Source organism: Egretta garzetta, unplaced genomic scaffold, assembly GCF_000687185.1.
Source record: "Egretta garzetta isolate BGI_Z169 unplaced genomic scaffold, ASM68718v1 scaffold492, whole genome shotgun sequence".
Lineage (NCBI taxonomy): Eukaryota > Metazoa > Chordata > Aves > Pelecaniformes > Ardeidae > Egretta > Egretta garzetta.
Genome location: NW_009258784.1, coordinates 383,929 through 407,465, shown reverse-complemented (window position 1 = coordinate 407,465; position 23,537 = coordinate 383,929). Strand labels below are relative to the sequence as shown.

Genomic DNA, 23,537 nt, shown 5'->3' with positions numbered 1-23,537 from the left:
CAAACTGAAACATAAGAGGTTTCAGTTGAATATGAGGAAAAACTTCTTTATTCTAAGGGTGACAGAGCACTGGAACAGGCTGCCCAGGGAGGTTGTGGAGTCTCCTTCTCTGGAGATATTCAAAGCCCTCATGGACGAAGTCCTGTGTAGAATGCTCTAGGAGAGCCTGCTTTAGCAGGGGGGTTGGACTAGATGATCTCCCGAGGTCCCTGCCAACCCTTGTGATTCTGTGATTCCGTGATCAAGGGAATTATCAAGATGTTACCTTCCCATGTTACACTATAATTGCTTTGCTACAGCTGTTTTACCTTCAGGCTCTTTATCTTTCCCAGTTTCTGTTTTGGTCACTGTAATGGTAATGGTAAAACACCCACCATCTGCATTTTCATCAAGATTTTTGTTCATTTGTATCAGGTGCTAAAAGGAACCTGAACTTTTAAGAAATATTGAAGCCTTGAGTTATGTGCATTAGAATCAATCTCTCAGACTTATATACATGACTCTCTTTCAGAGGTTTGGTTAAGGCCATAAAAAATCCTCTCAGTCATTTTTTATTTCCAGTTATCAAACATGAAATATAACAATAAATAAAATTGATCAGCACAGAAGAAAAACATAATATATGATTTTCAAGCAGCTAACAAATCACAGAGTACACGTGGTCTGAGCACGATAGAGGAACAGGGAGTTGTTCCCAACGCTCCCTTGCTCTGCCTTCCCATGGATATAACTCCGTTTGGGCAACCTTTTACCTTCCTGGAGATGACCCCCATGATTCAGTCCTTCTTAGGCTGATTAGTTAGCTGATTAGTTAGGCTGATTAGTTAGCCTGCTTCACAAGCTGTGCCATTCAGCTGAGTTCAGATCTGAGTATGAAAGTGCTGAATTTGTGATTGGTAACAAACACACGACTTCTGTATAAAAATAATTTACCAGATCTTGAAATTTAGTCAGGGGTTTAAAAAGAGGTAAAAGCCAAACTTTCCTGTTTGTTTAAGTAAATCTTACCCTTGGGCTCTTTTCTGAAACAAGTCATCCCACCTAACATTTCCCAGTCTCTAGGTCTTTGCTCTTTCAGTGTGTATGAGAAGGGGAGCTCTCCACATTTCTGCCTAGCCAGAGTCTTCCCTGGCTGGGTGAAGTTGAACTGACATGGAACATGAATAAGCCTTCTGTTATATCTCTGATAACCAAAAAAGGCACTGATTCAAATGACTGAGCATATCCCAGGACTAAGCACAGCTTGACCTTCTAAGAATTAATTGCTTGTTAGTCACATGGACACAAATGGAGCTCAATATTTATAGAAGAGATGACTTCCCTTTTCCCTCCTTCAGATTTTTTTTACAACAATGTAATTATCACAGAGCATTTATTACATATTATCCAACTCAGCTAAGGAAAAGTCTTCATAAAATTTGGTTTAATTTTAATAAATGGTTTAACAGGTTGTTCCTCTGACATGGCTGCAAATCTGTGACGTGAGTTCAAATCTCCACTCCCCACTGAACCCTTAGCTATACTGTTGTCTGCATTTTAGTTTTCCATCAAAAAATAGAGATCACACAATTCACTAAATCACAATAATGTGATAAACACTGATTGTGTGGTTCTTATATACCACAGGAATAAATGTAACAGAATTTCAAACATTTACAGATATTGCTACAGATAAAACTGTTTACATTATCCCCTGTGGACCATTTACTGGAAATGTAGAATGGAATAAAATAGCAAGATGAGTTTCTGATTCTCAGACCCTTCAGCTAAACACAACGGAAAGAGCTACAGACAGTATATCAGTAATTATCACTTTGAAAAAGACTGCTCGACCTCTTCATTTAGCCTGCTGCTCCATGACTTTTACAACCTCAGATGAAGAGTATAGAAAAATTGTGAATCTATGACTGTATCCATAGAAGAAGGATTTTTGCCTTCATGGGGGAAAAAAACCCAGAGTGCTGAGAAATCATGACTCTCCATCTTATTCCAGCTGCGTAGAGGCTAATGCTTCTTTTGCATTAGTCTTCCAGATATTAACTACCTTCTTGAATCTCCCAGAACATAAAGTTCCATGATGGCTCCTTAAACCCATTCAGCTAGAATGATGTGGGTTTGTTTCAAAGTGTTTAAGTAATAGCTCTTTAACTTAACTTCAGAAACTAATTTTGAATGGAACAGGTTACAGGGAATACTTGAATAAGTGATTGATAAGCTTTTAAGACAGTAGCTAGAAAAGAATATAAGAATCCTGCCTAAACATTGTCAGAGTGCTAGGGAGAAAATGAAAGCCAAAGATTGCCTATACTCAGGAGAAATATTAGGCACAGATTTACACTTGCCATTATTTTATTAGCAAAAGATACAATCCCTATAGTTCAGTGATTAAGAGTGTTTGCCTGAGAGCTTGGGATGAAGTCCCTGATCTCAATCAGATGGTGTAGGAATGTTAATCTGTTTCTCTTACAGCCTGGATAGTGCTCTAATCACAAAATTATGGGTGATTCGTATTGGTTAGGATGTTACTCTCAATTTCTGGGAAACCTCCTGGAGAGTGATGAACTTGTCCTGCTGCATAAGAATTTTCTAGTAATTTTACAGATCAGAAACTGAGTTTCCTACCACATTGTAATTGTGATCTCTTGTTGTAATTGTGATCTCTTGTGTGAATATGTATCCAAACCCAAGAAAATTTTGACTAAGAAACTATGGCAAGAATGTTCATGTATAATTTCTTCTCCTATCAATAATCTGCAATGCAAGCCAGTGTTTTCTATCATGTGGGTCTTTTTGTGACAAATGAATGTTTAGCATTTTCCCTGAAGACCTGTAGTATTAAATGTCCCCAGATATTTATTTGGAAGAGAGAACCCTGAATACACACATTTACAATGACAGTAAATTCACAGCACAAACTGAATTAATTCAAATATAAGTTTGATAACCACCATTACATACTGACTGCAGTAGAAATTTTCAATGCATGGGGAAGAATTTCTTGACTCACCTGCAGTGAATCTTATTCTGAATGGAAGGACCAGCATCTGCTGTAAGTGTCTAAAAATTTACTGTGGGAATGGTTGTTTTATGATAACTGTCCACAACATTCCTTCAACCGAGAGATCTCTTAGCCAAGTTTTGAACTATAAATTTATCATTTGAAAAGCCCTAAAAATGTTCATGTGAAATTGCATTCTGCAAGGCACTGAACTATAAAGTACCAGCAATGTTTTGATATGTTACTTAGTGAGCAAGTCCTATCACATGTCACTGGATGGAAAGAAGTATTTACTAGAATCTGTCCTAATATCGAAGACAATTTAATAATTCAGCTTCTGGGAAAAAAAAAATCTTAATGACTACAGAACAACAAGGGAACAAACTCTAGTTTACCACTAAGGGATTAGGTGTTCCTGTATTTTTAATTTGGAGGTATAAATGTAGACAGAGGTCACACTTAACCAAAACAAAATGTTTAACTAAAGCTTAAACAAAATTTTCCTGACTTCCCACTTTAAAATCCCACTAGTCCAGCAGTTACTCTCTGAACTCTGTCTAGAAAGCCCACTCTAGAAATAATATTCCTATGCTGAAATATTTTGCAAATTAGTTATTTGTAACTAATAAAAATCATATAGGTATATCATACATACACAAGAGCTTTCTACCTCTCTTAAAGAGTGAGTATAACTAAAAGCACTTCATTTCCAACTGTAAGTGGGTGTCTTATGACTGAAGTAAAGGTAACTGGAGCCAAACCCTAAGAACACAAAAGCAATGAGTTAAACTCAGAACAAGCAATGAGAGAAGTGGTATTTTCACTACTTCTTCAAACGAGAGCCCAAAATTTCTAGTCTAGTTTGGTCTGCAGAGATCTCACAGTTTACCTGTGTTTGAAAACATCAAGCAGTAACTATGACTAAGATTACTGTCTGTATGTATGTACAGAAGTCTTTACTGAGTCATAACCTAGACTTCAATCCATCAAATTTCTCACATAGATGTAATATAACGTCTAAGCTCTTTGGCAGCACATCTGGCATTGAGTGAAACCAAACCTCACCCTTTGGATATTCAGAGATGAGAGAGGGCATCTGAATGGCTTCTATAGAACATTCCAGTATGAAGATATGCGCATATATAGTTGTATAGAAACATGATAACCTGAACATATTCACTGACTAAGTATATAGGTAATTTTTCTGAGCAGCCACATCCAGCCAGAAAAATCAGGACTCCGCTACACTAGGCAACATGCCATCTTGCTTGAGAGACCTAAGATAAGAATATCAGTCAGTAAGCCAAAAGAACTGTCATTGCTTTTTTTGTTCCTTTTTTTTTTTTTTTACAGGGGAGAAGATTGTGCTGAACTTGGCACAAGAAATCTGTGGCAGATTTCTTCTAGGCATCGCTGGCCAAAGTTTATTGTTCTTCCTTTCCAATTGCCTTCTGTTCAACCAGGTCAGGCTCACAAAAGCTATTCAGAAACCTGGAAAATATTATTTAATCTAAACAATTAGGAGGAGGATCTAATTTTCATGGGGTTTCTAATTATCTTCCTGATGGCATGATCACAGTTCGCAAAGAACCTCATTTCTCCTATAGTAAATGACATAATTGTTTGTACTTCAAATATGACCTTAAGCTCCATATTTCTTTCAACCTGCATTGTTCTATTACAGGATGAAATCAAAACATCCCCTTTCCAGTTAGGTACCAAAAGTGTCAAAATTGTTGCAGTGTCCAGAGAGGAATTTTTTTTCATTTGGTTCTGATCAATTAGGACACAAAATAGTGTTGCTCTAATATTCATTGTTATCTAATTAACTGGAAAGAGCTTCCTAAATGGGAAATGTTTTTCAGTTGAGAATCCTCATAAAACCATGCAAATACAAGTACCTGTTATTTCCTCAATCAGAAAAATCAAACTAACATTAACATTTCTCATCCATTAGCAACACCTATTGAGATACCCATCGGTTTAGACCCAACAGCAACAAATCATCCTTGTTGTAAACTTACTACAGTCCTAACCTTAAGCAAAATTCCCACTGTTCACAATCATTTCACTGTGTGGACAAGAACACCAAACTGACAAGTCATTCTTATTTGAACATTATGGCAACCCCCATGCTTGCAAACCAAGCAGTCACTTGTGAATTTGTATCTAAGATCCTGAGACAGTAAGTTACATAACATTAGGCATGACCATTCTTAATAATCTGAAACCTTTTGCAACTATAAAGGTCATTTTCATTATCAATTTGCACAAATTCTAATTTAGTCACCATTAATTAAAATATTACCAACACACTTCTTTCTGAAATCTTAATAACTACAGTTTGATGCAACAGCATTGCTAATACTGTTGCATCATTTAGAGGAACACTTTTTCTCCAGTTTGTTTATTTTATGCTTTGTATACTCTGTATATCAATCTGTTAACTCTTTCCTTTGTGTAATAGTTTCATAAACCATCAAGAGGAGACGCAAAATAAGAAAACATGAGCGCAGAAGATGTGTAATATGGTACATGTCTAGAGTCTTAAATTGCTTTATCTAATTAAAAAACCCAACAACTTCATTTCCAGCAGATAATGTTTCTATAAATGAGTAGGAAGATTTAGCAATTAAAACTCCTTGAAAGACGTTATCTTAACAGAGCTCAAAGTAAACTAAAAAATCAAACTTTTTCACAGTGTAAGAATTCTTGTTCTACATTGAATGCTGGAACCTAATCTTTTCCAAACCTTTCCCAGTTACCCTCCTGAAATACTCCCTTTGATTCAGCCTTTTATATTGTCAAAAGACCTTCCCAGGATGTTTTATCTATAGTTTTTTAGGCTAAATATTTTACAAATAGTGTCTTTGAACTTTTGTGTGCTGTTTGATAGTGCACTTGATCCATGCTACAATCCCTATATAGCACTCTGTAAAGGGTTATTGTGTAGGAGCCCTCGATAAAACTTCTTATCTACCTATAGAATTTCACTGAGAATTTTAGGTGGAAGGACCACTGGTGCTGACTGCAACAGATTTTCTAAATGGAAAGAAACACTACTATTTTTTGGCCAAAAATAAAAGGCACACTCACCCATCCATCCTATTTTATATATATGTCCTTGTTTTCTTTTTTAATTGAAATAAGATTATACTGTTGGTTTGGGGTTTTTTAACCTTGTCTTTCATCCTATTATTGTTGCCAACCTTGCAGTGGGTTCTAGGCACAAGAGCCAGAATGAAACAAATGTAACTCGTGAAGGATGTATTTTTATTAGAGAAAAGCAGAGATTGTAGGAAGTCTCTTATTTTCAGTTTCATAATGACCCAACATTAAAATATCTCACTACAATTTTAGGGGAGAAACCACGTTTACTACAGGAGTAATGGCTGTCTAGGGACATTGCCATTTTATTAATCTTACCCTGGAGCAGACCTCATGTACTTTGATGCCTCTGTCACTTCTATTAGTCTTTGTATACTGCTAGAGATCGAACTTTATTTTGCCCAGTTTGGTTCTGCTTGAAAAAAATTAAAGTAGGATTATTTCAGGTTTGAGTTCTGTCCTGGAGCATTAGGAGGAGTTCCACAGTTTTCACCCAGTCTTTCATAGCTTTTATGGACTTGCACAATTCAAATATGAGATGTGACTGGACACTTAAAAATGTGAGTTAATGATCTTGTAATATAACCCACACAAGAGAGGCAGATACAAGGTCAGAAACTCCAGAAAACATGAGAGAACTAAGTCATAGCTGGATAAATATTTTCAACTCCCATTACAACCCAGGTATGCTTTGTGTCTTCTAGAATTCAGCTCCATATGAATAAACACGTTAGAAAACTAAACTAGTAATGCAAGTAGGAAAAAAAAATGGTGTGTGAATTTCTGGAAGGAGAAAACTGACAGATCATAAACATTAAGGTTAGTCTTTAAGCAAATCTTCTTTAATGTTGATTATCAGTTAATTAACAAGTATCAACATTCTTCAGGGATGGAAACAGTCTATGTCTGTGAAACTGTCGATTTTGCTCTATCTATCTTTATTTTTATGCGTTATTTATTAACTTACTATCCTATACTATTCCTTGCTATTGCTTAATTTCCACCACTGGGGAAATTATTATGACTTCTGAATTTTTCTTAATGTTGGGAAACAGATCTTTAGATAACCCAGCAATGTTCAAACAACATATCCCAGAGTTCAACCTGAATAAACACCTGCAGGACACATTCCATGATGGAAAAGTAGAAACGAACATCCTTACTACCTTGATAACTATACGTTCTATCATTATGTGAGACTATTAATCACATAGAATTAATCAATAAAATTGGGATAGACAAGATTGAGTTCACAGAACTATGATGACATGGAAAAAATTTTGAAGGTCAAGGTCTGCATTCAATTACATGAGAATATCTCTGGTCAGCTACACCAACCTCTGTTGAGGTATAAACTAATTTGCTCTAATGGAACAGAGTAGAAAGTATCCTCTGTTGTCTGAAATTGTACAGGTTCTTTTTTTTTCCTGGAAATTTCACCATAACAAAACCACTAGGCAGTATCTACACAGGGATAAAATGAAGAATTACTTAATTCTCTCCTTTACAATAATAATGTTAAAGTTAACATCTTTTCAAGAGAAATAAAAAAGATAAAAAAAGGAAGAAAAACTGTAATGAAAATGTGTGAACTTGAAACAACTGCCTTATGCTATCAAGCATCAAATATTTTATACTCCCTAGGCTTCTATTTCTTAAATTTGAAGAGGCTTTCTGTTGTTTTTATTAGTCAAGATAATTTACTGCTCCCAATCAGCATCCAAGGCTGCAAAGATCCATTTTAACAACCTTGTTTATTATTTGTAAACAGTTATTAAATAATTCCTCAAAGTTTTAAATGCTTTATAAAGGCAGTTAATGAAATGATGCTTTTTATTTATTTATTTTCTGCTAAAACTTTTTATCTCCTTAGAATTTTAGTGTGTTTTTATAACCCAGCTTGAAGTGAAATTGAATTGTATGAAATGACTGATTGTCAAGGACATCTGAACAAATGAGGTATTCATTTTATTCAGAATCCATTGAAGGTTTTCTTGATGTTTTTATTTAATTTGCTTCATATCAAGGAGCTAAGTTCCCCTTTGAGACACATGACAAAAGAAATAAAAGATTAATAAAAGCCCAGGATGTTCCTACATTCTTGCAGAGTTTGACAGAAAGCCTTCCTCATAGATAAATAGAGACCAATGTCATCATAGTAGTGTTTTTTGTCAGAAGCTGTCCAGTCCCCTGGGTACAGGTAGAGTTTATATATCAAAATCTGAGAATGATGATAAATATATCAAGTAGAATATTTTTGAGTTAATGATACACACGTCCAGATAATGCAGGCTATATAAATTATTTTATTTATATACTGCCAGTTACAAAAGCCGTTTAAAACCATAAACTGTGGTTTCTGACAAATGTGCTGAGTCGGATTACGTCAGTTCTGATACCAACCATTAGAACTCAGAAAGCTGTATGATTTTTAAACTTAAGTGAATATTTGAAAAGTTGAAAGTGATTCAATTGAGTTTATAATCATAAAGCTTAAAAAGCCTGTCCTGGTTTTGACTGGGATAAAGTTGATTTTCCTCCTAGTAGCTGGCACAGTTCTGTGTTTTGGATTCAGTACGAGAAGAATGTTGATAACTCACTGATGTTTTAGTTGTTGCTGAGCAGGGCTTACACCAGTCAAGGGCTTCTCAGCTTCCCCTGCTCTGCCAGGGGCACAAGAAGCTGGGAGGGGGCACAGCCGGGACAGCTGACCCCAACTGGCCCAAGGGCTATTCCAGACCATATGACATCATGCTCAGGGGGAGCTAGTCAGTTGGGGGGAGGGTGATCGCTGCTTGGGACAGGCTGGGCATCGGTAAGCAGGTGATGAGCAATTGCATTGTGCATCACTTGTTTTGTATATTCTCTATATACTCTTACCATTATCATTATTATTATTGTTATTATTTTCTCTTATTAAAATGTCTCTATCTCAACCCATGGGTCTTTTTTTTTCTGATTCTCTCCCCCATCCCACTGAGTGAACGAGTGGCTTAGTGTGGTGCTTAGTTGCCAGCTGGGTTAAACCACGACAAAGCCATATTCACAATCATATAAAACAACTCAGCAACATAGCATAAAGTAAATTTTCAGGTAATTGGATGTTTGGTTTAATGCCATTCTTAATTTCTCACTTCCTTATTAGAGTCCATCCTCAGCTGTTTCTTGCTCCACAAATTATTCTAATTTTCTTTAACTCTAATGACCACCTCTTCTCAGCAGCTATATTACCACATATTTTGGAGTATAATGTACATGCGTATTTAAAATTCTGTCATCGACCTTTAATAATTGTTAATGGACAAGGCAGTATAACCTAAAGCAATTTCTATCAAAAAGTACAGTACCATTAATGGAATATTTTAACTGTGATTCCAAATAATTTTTAAAAGGCCCCTGCATTTTGTGGAGGAGGTAAAACAAGGCAGATGTCCTAAATAATGAATATGATTTAGCAACCAGAATTTTCCTGAATATTTTTTCAAGGTAGGTTTATGGAGACTGCAAGTTTAGGTGGAAAGTCTGGGTGTCTTCACTGAGCAACTTGCTCAGTCATACAGGAAAACAAGCAATTTACTAAGAAATACTGAAGAACTCCACCACAGTAAAGGAGCTTTTCAGAAATCCCAACAGATAAAAATTAATACATGGAAGACAGGTAGAAATTCATGTGTGTGAAAAAATGAATAGGGAAATAGTTGAGGAACAGTTCATCCATGTGCAAATGCCTCCCTAATACTCCAGGACAGTCAGAAGGTTGGATTATCACAGTTGTATGTCAGCCAGCCGTGAAACACAAATTCGCTTGAGGCTGGTATATACTACCCACTTGACATATAAGAAAATCTGTGCAGTTTTCCTTCACAGATTTTGTTTCTTAGCTCAGTGATGTAGACTTCTGCATTTATCCTTATTTACTCTATGTCTTATACTGTATTGTGTGCCTGTGTACTGTTAGTGTGATATAGATAACTAGTCTGTTGAATTTCTGTACAAAACCCAATAAAAGCATGAATAAATGTCATAAAGAAACAATAGAGCAAGATATGAATAATAAATATGACAATAAAATTCTATCTTTTTTTCAGAGTTCAACTGATTAAAAAGACAGTCAATGTTTAGTTTTTTTAATTTTCAAAGGTTGATATTGAAAAAAAATTGGGTCTGCTATATTAATTCCATAAAACTAAACACCTGAAACTCATTGATTAGTATATGTACTAAACCAGCAAAAGAAAATAGGAGATGATAAAGTAAAGCATGCAGCTTTTGCTGCAGAGGCTGTATGCTGTGCAGACAGAAATTTAAACTTGTTACCACAAATAAACATTAACTTAATTCCACTCTAATCTTTGAACCCATTTTTTGCTTACTCTGTTAAACTAAGTCATCTGTGTTTAAGTCCAGCTTTTGTAGTGCATCTAAAACACAGGACTAGTCTTATTCTAGAAAAAGCTATAAGCAAGACAAAAGCCTCAGTCTCTCTCTCTCTCTCCGATTTATGTAAAAATGGAATCACGTATGCTGAATTGTTGAAATGTATTTCTGAAGAATGAGAAAACATCACTAAATGTGGAACATCTTGGAAAAAAAGGAAAATGTAGGCACTTACAAAATCCTTAATTATTATTCTCAAAAAATAACATCATTTTGACAGAAGACACAACCCCCTCAATTATAATGTAATAAATATTAATCTTTTTTTCCTGCAAAAGAGAAAATAACACAATTGTGTCTATAGGCAGATATTCCAACAGAATCAGAGTTACATATCATTTATATTGAAATGTCATACTACTCCGTAAAAAATATTATGGGAAGGTGTTTTCTTTTGATTTTTGGAAAAAAATCCTAAGTCACTTTTCGATAATAAGATTTAGGCATTTATTTACAGAAAAAATACTGCAGTTATATGCCTTAATGAAATGCAAAACTACCTGGGTAACTAACTATCATTGTAATCAAAGCTATCGTGGTGTTCCTGGTGGTACTTAATCAGTGCATTGAACTGGAGCCTGGAAGTGTAACAGGTCTTCAGTACAGCAACAGGTAAAGCTTTAAGCAATAGAGTGTTTGTTCGGTTGTCTAACTATGCATGCCTTGTGTCATCTGAGATGCATGAATGTATATCTCCTGGCATCCTGCTGCTGGTCTGTATGCCCTGTGATACTTGCTGGTCCCCTGTCAATGTCTCAGAGGCCTGAGGGTATGTCAGTGTGGCAGTGACCACTTGCATCGAGGCACATGAACTGAGCCCTAAAGAAACAGACGTTACTGAGGAAGATTTGCTTCTTTCTATCAGTGACAGAGTACCAGAATAGCAAGAAGGAGTAACTGTTTTAAACAAAATACATCAGGAGGTGTCAGATTGCACCTCAGCCTTCAGAGGTCTAAATATTCCCACAACTGTTAGAAGTTTTAAAAGAAGCTGTCTCCTTGAACGCCTTTCCTTTGCTGATTACTGCAGTAAATGCAAGCAGTTATTGAAAAACAGTAAAATCACGGTTCTTAAATTAACTAGAGTATTTTTGGCTTAGTATTTTTTCTTCCATGTGATACCCAGAAATAATGCCTTTCTTACCATCATTTCTCAGTGTCAGAGGTGTAGGAGGACTCAAAACTCTGGCATTTGTCACTGTGTTTTTTACCAGGCATATGTAGCTGCCGACATCAGAAGTTTGCACCTTGGAGATGTAGAGATTGCCTGTCTCTTGAGAGATGAAGCGTCTGCTGTCTTCTGCCACAAAAGATGGGAATTCATTAAATACCCAGCTATAGATGATCTCTGAAAGAAAGTAGAAAAAAAAAGAGAAAGCAATTACAGAAACAATAGTGTGTAATGTTAATGGTTACACTCAGTACCTTTTCATTCCCTTTATTTAAATAACCTACAAACCACCCAAAAGCTAGAGAGTTTTAAACTTTTTATTTGGTTGGGGTTTTGTTTGTTTGTTTCAGAACTGAAGATATTTTTTTTTCTTTCCTTGGAATTGTGGAAACAACATAAGCATTGAGTCCAAGGACAGATTTCATTCGAGAAAATTAATTAAATTATTCAATAGACTCAGAAATCACCCATATTAGATAATTCCCTGTTCTAATCTTTCAGGTCAAGCCAGAAATAATATATAAAACATTCTTTTCTGTATTTGTTCAAAATTTCAGTGAACTATAGCAAGATGCATTCTATAGAGCTAGGGATGACTTTTCTATGTGTGTATATAAACAGTTTTACAATCTGAACATCTGCTTTTAAAATCAGCAGATTCTAATAACTGCTCAACCTACCTGGCAGGTAGTATTACCGCACTACTTCTATCTTCTACATCTGCTTCACTGAAGCATCTCAGAACCCTTCCTATTTTCAGCTTAAATCCCTATGAACAATGAATAATTCCTTAAATCAAAGCTACCAACTTCTTTGTCTCATAATCTGATGGATCAAAGACTAATCAAAGTGATTTTTAAAAAAGGTAATTAAATCAGTGCCTTGGTTCTCATTTTTATCCCACGAATCATTCTCTTCACCTGAAAAGTATATACTTTTCCCTTTATACTCATAATAACTGGTTGAGAAAAAAAAGATTATTTCATATTATTCTGTACAAGATTATATCGTGATTTATTAAAAACCTAGATGCATTAATGTCTCTGCATTAGAAGTATCAGTAAAGTTAATGACATTGTGATTTAGAAGGGAATTCCTTGCAGGGAGTTATTCATGTGGATTCCACCAGTTGAAACTTTAAAGCCTTAACCTTATGTATGCTTTTTTACATGTTGTTCTCCTTTCAGTCTTATCTTCTACTGTTTCATTTTGTCTTCACACTTAAAAAAAAATTCTTCAATACTTAAACTGGCACATTAGCCATAAGGCAATTTCTTTTGTAATCTTCCCTGTGATAGTCTTTAAAGAGCTGACTCCAAAATCAGAAAAGCCAAAGCGAGTTCAGGTATATAATATCCCTGCCACTGCTCCAAGATGAAAACTGCTCCATTGGTATAGCAAGTTCCAAGTGTTTAGACTCTAATTTCTTAGGTGACTACTCTCAGCTTCTGCAGTGATATGAAGACAATAATTGCACATGGTTCTCTCATAGTCTTTTCCCCACTACAGTCAAAATGTTTTCTTGATATAAAGTTAGTTGGAAAAGGAAAGCATGAAATGGGTGAGAGGAAACGCATCAACATTTAAGTTTTTATGTGTGCTTTTCTGCTAACGATAGGAGAAGAACTGATACAGCTGTATATGGTACAAGAACTGCTAAACACATTAACGTCCTAGCTAAATATATGCCATAGCCAGGTGTGCAGTTTGACTTTAATGGTACAGAAAGCATTAGAAATCCAAACTGATCTGTCCTTTCTATCCCTGTGTTGTACTGTTCCCTGACATTGTGGTCAGAAAGGAATGGAAAAGCACAATGACTGGTTTTTTAACCAATATAAGCCAACATTGCAAGCAGTGGTGTAGAGATGCGGGATATAGTGAGTTAATTTTGAAGAAGTTCAGCCTAGTTTTGAAGTCAGATGAACATTTTCTTATGAAAAACTGATGGTATTAGTACAAAAATGATATGTTAAAGGACTAAACATAAATATGTTCTCCTGACAGTAGGGGAAGACTTCTCCAAAACAGGGAATTAAGCTGCACACATTGACTTTTTGCTTAAAACCTTTTTCAGATCTAATTGCAATTCTGAGTGGTTACATGGGACCCTGAGGAGTTCAGGGCTCACAGAGAGCTCTCTGAGTATTCAAAATTTCCTTCCTCTTCTGTTATCTTTCAGGCAAAATACTAATTAGCCCAAAATATTTCTCTCTGAAAATTTCATTGCCACATTTTGCTATGATGTCTTATCTGGCAGAAATGATTCATGGCAGCATAAAATTCTACAGTGATGATGAACATACAAGTTCAAGGAAGATGTATAAGCTTTAATTGAAGACACCTGTTACCAATTCAAATGAAAGCAATCAGTCTTACTAATTGCTCTGGCTTAAAAGTAGTTCAAACCAAATGTAAAATAGTCATCATTGTGGGTTCACTGGTAGTTCATGTAGAATAGAATTTTCTCCATTTTTCCCCTAAAAACACATGCAGTTAATTATTCATTTATTAATTAGAACTACTCCTAAGGAGCAGATTTGAGGCAATAAATTTTGTGCCTCTAAGGAAATTGAGTACTTAGTCTTTGCTGGTACTGAATCCTGGGGGGATACTGTAATTTTGTCACCTTCTAAATGATTTTTGCTCTTAAAACTGGAATGATGGATAAATAGGTACTGGGATAGGGTACTGAGAAAAAAGTAATAGAACTTCTGCCAGATCTAAAACTCAGATCACTTATGCTATTTGGCTGCAGTTAATGCTTTTATTTGTGCATACCTATGGCATCTGTATTCCAGCCAGGATCCCAAACCCCAAAGCACAGCCAAAAGTGCTAACAGTTTACTTCTTGATCATTATCAGCCCATTGACATTGAAGGAATTACTCCTATCTTTCATTTCTAATCAGCAAAACCCTGGGAATACACTTTCAAAAAACCTGAAGACTTTGCATTTGAATGCTCAGATGTGGAAGTGATCTGGAAATATGAAACTTCTCTGCAGGTGAAGAGCCCTTTATACCCTTTATGATTTCTTTCCTATTAGACCTGGTTAATGAGTTCAGCAGATTCTTGAACATGATTTTGAGTGTTACGTCCATACAGTATCCATAGGCTTCAGTGAAAATAGCTCAAGGAAACTCTGCAATTTCCAATGCATGCTGTGCAGAATAGTCAGAAACAACTACAGCTGGCTTGGGATCTGGGGACCCAACAGTTTTTAGCTGACAGAAATAGATGGATGATCTTGCAGAAGTGATTTTACAAAAGGGTGTTAAGAGAATGACTGCAATTATGGGATAATGGGTGTACCTTGACATTGATCCATCGTACAAAGGTCTCACATTTCTAAATTTGCAGCCATGATAGAGGATGAAACATGTATTGATGTTCATATTCTGGGGTCTGAATATTCCCAATTTGTATGCCAGCAAAATTAAGATTTAGGGTTCTTAAATCATAGAATTGCTAATAAAGGTTATCCAAGTACAAAACATAGGGTTTTGTTTTGGTTTGGTTTGTTTTTGTTTTTTCTTCTGGCAGTGTCATATATAAGAGAATACCCCAATGATTGCAATGACATATAAAAATAACTAATAGAGAATGATGGAGAATCAACATTTAAAACCTTTCTGTCTATAAATAGAGAAGTCTGTCATCTGCAGTACATGCACAGTAAAATAATCTAATCCAACAGTGAATATAGTCACACGCCCCAAGTCCCACAGCAATTCAGCATAGGAGCCCATGTAAACTATGAGAATAAAGACTTGCATTTAAATATTATCTGAAATCCCACTGTTACAAAATAGTAAACTGCTGACTAAACTTTTTGAATTTCAGAACAAGAAGCCTAAGACCAAACAGCTGAAACTAGGCCTATTTGTACAAAGCTCACTGTGTTCTAGTGAACTTCAAGCGTATATTTTCCTATAATGATTTAGGTTAAAAGATTTCAGAACCAGTGTCATTTGGCTAAGCACAAAGTGCAAGTGTCATTGTATTAAATTTTTAATATGAGACTAAGCTCCAGAGATGCATCTCAAGCCTGATAGGTGAATTATGATGAGCTTCAAGAGATTTTGACGCTAAAAACCAGTGCTGTCAAAATCTAAATAAACAAAATTACAACTGTAAAATCAGGAAGTAATTACCCTAGATATGAACCTTCTGAAGCCATCTCCTTTTGGGAAAAGACTGAGTAAATGATTTCTCCATGATGTACTCAATTTGCTTTCAATAAGGAAAAAAAGTTTAAGTGAAAATAAGAAACTGTGAATATTGCAATATACAGAAGCTTAGAGTATTTTTACAGAATATATGCTGAGCTTATTTTTTATTTTTATGCCCATCTTTTTTATTTTTAATGTGACACCTATGCCAAAACCACAAAGATGATGCAGAGCCCTTGCTGGAAATTACAGTTGACTGCCAACACAAGAGAAACTTTTACATAGATACTATTCATCAACACAAATAGAAAGAGAGACTAAAAAGACAGAGAAATTATGAATTATAGAGGCAGCTGTAAATTGGCATTCTCCTGTGGCTTGGGCTGGAGGACTCTTCTGCTGTTAAGTTCTGTTATATGCAAAGACTTGGGGTGAAAATTATTTAAGTCATTTTGGTAACCGCAAAACTGGCATTTCCTTTTATAAATGACCAACCTTGTTTACAGAAAAATGTCTCCAAGGAGTTTTGTATCTGTTTTCTGAAGGTCATTTGGAAAGTCTTCCAAGTGTCCAATTTGTTTCTGTGTTTTATTAAGTACTTTTTAGTGGGCTATGTAGGTGAAAATCTGGGTCACCTGGTGATAAAGTAGTGAGAAGAGATAATCTATCACTTGCCAAAAGGAATTTATGGTGTGAAATTTTGTATACTGTAATTTCTTAAATGATTTTTGTAGATCTATTTTCTGTGTTACACAACACTTAATTCCTAAACTGTCACAACGTGACGTACTTCCCATAATGGATGAAGCTGGAATACTGACATATCAGCATTTGTGTTAGTGCTGTATTGTGCTTTTGGAGATATTCTGATGCAGAAAATGTCAGTACTATGATAATGAAAAAGTGTTTCTGTCACTGTGGGTTAGTAAGAAATAACCTCTTAAGTATTGTAATGAGAACTGTGCTGGAGGCATTTGAATAGCACCACATACTCACTCCTGTGTTTGTTAGTGCCTGAATGCTTCCCAGATTTTCTTCAATGTTTTTCTCCTGACAAATTGATTGTTTCATCCTTTTAAGATGCAGTTTCTGGACAGCCTTTTCAACAGTCCTGTCTGCTAAGTGGTATTTCAGGTGGCAAGTGAAGATGTAACAAGAAAGTCATCATACAAATTCCTTGAGGTTCACATAAACAGTCCATACAATGGTCAAATATTAAATCTTCAAGGGCAAAGCATGCAAGCACACATCCCATAACTATAATTCTCTGGAGTGATGGTGTTTGTAAAAGAAATAAGTCTGTTTGTGTCTTCTTTCTGTGATGCAGCTGGAGACGTAGTACTCTATCTCCTCCAGTAACCTGTGTGGAAAATATGTTTCTCTTCCTCTGTTTAGGATTTCCTCTGATTACCCCAGTTCCACAAGATGGCAGTACTTGATGAATAAATGGTACTGATATCTGTTGACAGCCAAAATCTGAGATAATCTGGGAGTTTTAGCAACTTTGGAGAAGTTGCTGCTTCTCATTTTTTTTCTTGATTAAAAAAAGCAGCAAAAGGTATACTTAAGATTACAGGCTGCATTTACTATACAGAGCTATAAACCATGAAATTTGCCTGATGACTTTGCGTTACCATTCAGAAGTATTTTGTTTAAATAAAATAATCTATCTGGAAAAATATACGCCTAGATCTCCCTTGCTGAAAATAAGAAACCTTATTTTATCTCACGTCCAGTTTTAACCTTTATCATCACACTTTTTGTTTGGATATTCTGTGTACCAGACACAGAATAAGGGTGCAATATGCGTCACTATCTAATGATGGAGAACACTTCACATTCAGAAGGGGAAGGCTTTTTTTAGCTAAGATGAATGATAACTATGGGTTGTTCCTCCAGCCTCTCACCACAACCAGATAAATAATTTTGGTGCATTTCTTTGTGCTGCTGTAGCTTATTATCAGTGCTCATTAATCCTCCAAGAAAATATTTAATGAAGGTAATTTATTTGTTGCATTGTAATGCACACACATAGAGCAAATAGATATTGTCAATTTATCAGCTAGCAATGAAATTGCTTTTTTTTCTGCTCTGGGGGCTCTGTATCTAATGCTCACTTACCTGAAACACAATTCTACCAATCACATATTTGTCTTTGTTCGGATTTAATTACAGTGATAAATCTTCAAATATTTTCTTTCTTATAACCATTCACACAACCAATAACAAAAAGTATGGTAGGAAAGGTAAGTGTACTGTCAGGACTGATCTTGTACTGGAGGATACAAATATTACATTGTCATTACCAGTGTACACAGCCCATATAGTCTCATTTGTACATTTGACATGTAGGAAATGTAGACAGTCATTGAAATGTGTAAAGACCGATGAAATCTCTTTCTCATACATATGATCTTTAAAGAGACCACATAACATACATAAAAATATGGCTTCTGGGAAAGGATGCTAGATTATTATGTGTATTTGATTGTCACAGGATGATTTTCATATTAAAGAAAAATCTGCTTCAGAAAGAATCAAAATATTGTGATCAAAAGGAACTCAAGAACACATGTCCTTCAGGCTCTTCTTTTGCCCTCAGACAAGACCAGATATTATCAGCCCTTTATATGATTAGTCTTTAAAAACGCCCATTAAGTTAAATTCCTAAATTTAGATCTTCAGAATAAGCTATTTCACTGCTCAGTTAATAATTAAACAGTTTTCCTTAATATTTGTATACATTTCCTTTTTTTTCCAATGCTGTTTATTACTTATTCAACTTGCCATATTGAAAGTATTGAAAACACTTTATTGATGACCTATATTAGACTTTTACAGTTACAATGAAGACCATTATTCTTGTCTGTATGAGGCTTCTGTTCTTGAGGCTAGATCAACAAAATCTCTTCAACTTTTTCTTAAAAGTCATGGTTTCAAATCCTCTACTTAGTTTTATTGTTGTCATCTCTACTGCTTTCCTATACTCTGTGATGTAGGACCCAAAGCTGGACATGGTATTCTATTTGAGACAACACTATTGATAATTGGAGCAATAGGCTCTCGTAATCTATAGGTAGCAGTTGTCTGAATATGTCCTAGAACTGAAGTATGCAATTTTCCGTTCTACTAAGTATTCCATTTTCTGTAATGGCAGTATTTTTCTAAGGAAGAATGATGTATAATAACTTATTTCCCTTTATTCTATCTGTAAATTTGATCTTTGGTAAACATAGTAATCTGCATTTTGCTGAAATTTGTGTTACTCATTGTAAGCCATTTCTCCAATGTACTGATACTTTTGGATTCTCATTCTGTGCTCTGCAGTGATTGTAAGCTAGAAGTCATTCAAAAATGCTAAATGTCTTTCTTTACACTAGGCCACTCACACTTTCAAAGAAAAAAATAAAAATTGATATCATTTGTTCTTAACAAATCCATATTGGCTGTTTCTTAACGCCTCATTATCATCTTATTGCCTACAAATTCAGTGTTTAATACTACGTCACAGTAACTCTGCGGAACTCAAATTCAGCCAGACTATGGGTCCTCCTACATTAAAAAAAAAAAAAAAAGAAAACAAAAGACATTTGATTTTCTTGACATATTTTGAAATAATTTTTGAGATACTGTATTCTCAGTAACCTTTTCATGTGAAGGAATATTTAGACATGCTATAATTTCACAATTTAAGGCCATTTTATCTATATATTGTTGTATTTTGTAAGTAAAGAAAATGTGAAAATGATGTTAATCTATGGGAAAAAAGCTGATGGTGGAAACTAATGAATTTTTGGTTAGGACTGAAATAAGTTTTTTAAAGAAGAAAAAAAATGTGAAGAGAAAACTTTGACCACAAGACAGACGAACTACAAATAGGGAGTTTTAAACATCTTCTGAAAGCAAATAAAAGAATTCTAAAAACAGTTCTACTATTGATACTCATCTATTACTAGGTAGGAATGGAAATCAATACTTATTTAGAAAAATCCTAATGCTCCATATAAAATGATGTTCTATGTTTTATAACATATCAGGTAATGCAGATATCACTGTATAATGCTATTTTCCATGAAAAGCAGAAAAAAAGTGGATGGTAAAAAGCAATAAAGTTAAACAGTCTAAATAAGTAACACCAGAAAATTTAATTCGGAATTTAAGCATCAGCATTGCATCTCTTTTAATCAATACTACTGACTTTACAGAAGTATTGAAACATCTATGGCCAGCAGGAACAGGGAAGTGATCGTGCCCCTGTACTCGGTACTGGTGAGGCTGCACCTCAAATTCTGTGTTCAGTTTTGGGTCCCTCACTACAAGAAGGACATTGAGCTGCTAGAGTGTGTCCAGAGAAGGGCAACAAAGCTGGTGAGGGGTCTGGAGCACAAGTCTGATGAGAAGCAGCTGAGGCAACTGGGGTTTTTCAGCCTGGAGAAGAGGAGGCTGAGGGGGGAGACCTTATCTCTCGCTACAGCTACCTGGAAGGAGGCTGTAGTGAGGTGAGGGTTGGCCTCTTCTCCCATGTAACAAGCGATAGGACAAGAGGAAACAGCCTCAAGTTGCAGCAGGGGAGGTTTAGATTGGGTACTAGGAAAAATTTCTTCGACGAAAGGTATGTCAAGTATTGAAACAGACTGCCCAGGAAAGAGATTGAGTCATCATCCATTAAGGTATTTAGAAGCTGTATAGATGTGGTGCTTAGGAACATTGGACTCTATGATCTTAAGGGTCTTTTCCAACCTAAATGATTCTGTGATTCTGTGATTAGTAATTTCCAAAGACAAGAATTAGAAATAATTTTGTTCCAGCATTAGAAAGGATAATCAGGAAGACCTACATCATTATAAGTTCAACAGCTTCAATCTTATATGAAAAAATTCAGTGACTGATATGAGACTTGATTAATATGCAATTTAAAAAAAATAATGAGATATAATTAACAATATTGAAAGAAAATAAATCTAGTCAAATTAACTCAGTATATCTCTATTTTTCTTTTTATTGACAAAGACAGCAGAGTTTCTGTATGTTTTATAAAGGAACATACTGATTAATAAGAATTGGAACAACCTCAAAATTAACTTATTGTGCATTGAAAGGATTAAAAACTGACTGCAAAGTGTGATCAGAAGGATCAGTTCTGGAATTCTTTGTCCTCTGCTGCTTATATTTTAACAGTTAAAAAACAAACCTATGTATTTGTAATCACTGATCCACAGGAGATATGAAACTTGGCAGTGATAAGTGTGCAGGATGAGTCACTGGTGAACTCTGAGTTGGATAGCTTATTGTTAGAATAGGACCTTTTATGATGGAAATGTGTTGAATGTATAGTAACACAGGTTGATAATTTCTTAATAATCTGAATGAACAAGGTTTCTGTGGTAATAACTAATTTACTAGTGTACTTGTAGGAAAAATGTGGCATTGGAAAATAATGAAGGTATAGTGTAATGCTCAGGAAAACATATCACTCCATAGAATATTTATATACTGAAATTATTTTCTCTGGCAAAACATTAAACAGAATTTAAAGTAATTTTTTTTCTCCTTTTTTTCTCTTTCACATTTTATATCTCTCTTGTTCTCTGATCATGCCATGATACTTGATTTTCTCTACATTTTAATGGCACTGGTGTGATAGTTACCCAAAATGGTCTACTTCTTCTTACCTAAGTCTGCTGTGAGGGTGACCACAATGAAGAGTCATACTCCAGAGCAGAGTTACCTGCACTGAATCCCAGAATTCTGCACCCAGGTGGGCTGTTGCATTACACCGAAATTTCATTCTATGACTACTGCAATGGTACCAATAGATTAGTGCCTTTTAAAGGCATAATTAGGACATTCATCAAAACAAACAAAAAAAACCAACCCAAAGTAATGACAGGATAATGATCATCCAAATTTGTGGAATATTGTTCTGTCAAGTGCAAGAATTACATGATCTCTTTTTCAGCTGAGAGATGCAAAATGTCTGCATCCCTACCTTTTCTCTGCTCGTCATTTAGCAACAGAAGCTCTGTTAAGCAAATTCTAGAATTTGGCTGAAAATACTCAGCAGTAGTCCAGTATCAGTCTCTTAAGGAGTTTATATGTATTTTTCAGTTTGGCTTTTTGTACTTCTACGAAAGAAAACAACTTAAATTTATCACTTTATCCCTCATTCACCTTGATTCCTAATGACAGGAAGGATTAATAGTAGCAGAAAGATTTATTTAACAAGATTTAATTTCAGGCTTCCGGGTGCAGAAATGAAAATAAAGGGCTATTGCAGTTCTAGTTTATACTTCAAAACACAATCTTTTCTAACAGCCTTCACCATGCTTTACATGCAGTTGTTGTCATAGGAATTGTACTGGCACAAACGGAGTACTTGGAGTCCACAGTCGTCTTTGTTTGGCTTAAGTTCAGTGTATATTGAACTTTACGTACACCCCACTGCCTTTCTGCTTTATATTCTCTTGGTGTTAGGTATCTTAATACGAATTTAAAGGCTTTTCCTGGGTCTATCTGCAGGTCAGTGTTTGGTGAATTCCACCATGGTCATGGTACGATATGATTGATGGATCTTCCTTGAACCTGTTCCTTTGCTCCTGTGGTATTTATTATCCTAAGGTCTCAAATCAAGGGCTTTATCATTATCATCACTTTTATATAGGAAAACTGATGAAGATAAAAGGAAGTGACTTCTCAGCAGTCATGAATCAGGCCTTAGTCAAAGTAAAAATTCCACTAATACATAAATCTTTTGATTTCTAATATTCTTTCCTCTCCTCATCAGTTCTTTGTGCATCTACAAGAAATGCCAAAATACACACAAAAAAAAAGTTATAGTAAATGAATCCTTAGGAGCTCTGTAGATGAACATTGGAGATTGATAGCTAGCCCCTCATCCTTCCTCTGCATTTGATTTTCAAATGTTCAAAAAAAATTAGCAGTATAAATCACATAATCCCCCAGATAGTCAAGGTCTAATGCTCAGCTCCTTCTTGGTACATTTTCTAGACTTAAATGTACCAAGGAATGGATCCTCCATTACATCTTTCTGAACACAATGGAACATGTGAACATATGTTTCAGAGAATAACGTAAAACCAAATTTGTAGTCCCCAAACCACAATTTTTAAGTATTAAGAATGACACTGACAGATGATTTTTTTACACTAATTAAAAAATAACTCAAAGTGCAGATGAAGAGGAAGATACATGTCACATTAGCAAACTGCCCTAGAATGCTGATAATGCTGTTCAACCATGCTGTACAAATAAATCACTACAAATAACCTCAGCAACAATCAATCGTTTAAAATTTAACAATGTAGAGACTGTATCTCTTACCTGTTGCTACATACAGACAATACACTGTTGTGTCCCTGTGCACATTGTTCTGCACTACTGGCAACCCAGTGAACTGCTTCCATCCATCTTCTACTTGTCACATAATTGTTATTTAGAGATAATACATAGCCTTCTGTTGTCTTACTTTCAGCCTAGGGCAGTGTCCCATGATTATAATCCCGCCTCCTCAACCCCCTAGCAATAGCAGTCAAAGTGACACCTGATGTGTCACATTCTACATATAGATCACATGGAGAAAGAAGATATTTGTCCAACTCTGTTTTTTTTCTGAAGGAAACATTATTGAA

The 23,537-nt window shown here is 35.3% G+C and overlaps 1 protein-coding gene across 1 annotated transcript in view; it reads right to left on the bottom strand.

The window, feature by feature from the left end:
* The window catches only part of CNTN5 (contactin 5), a 339,272-nt gene that overhangs the window by 175,278 nt on the left and 140,457 nt on the right, over positions 1–23,537 (bottom strand). The window contains exon 7 of the mRNA XM_035889184.1: positions 11,688–11,891. Within this exon, the coding sequence (XP_035745077.1) occupies positions 11,688–11,891 (204 nt within the window). The remainder of the gene's footprint in view (positions 1–11,687; positions 11,892–23,537) is intronic.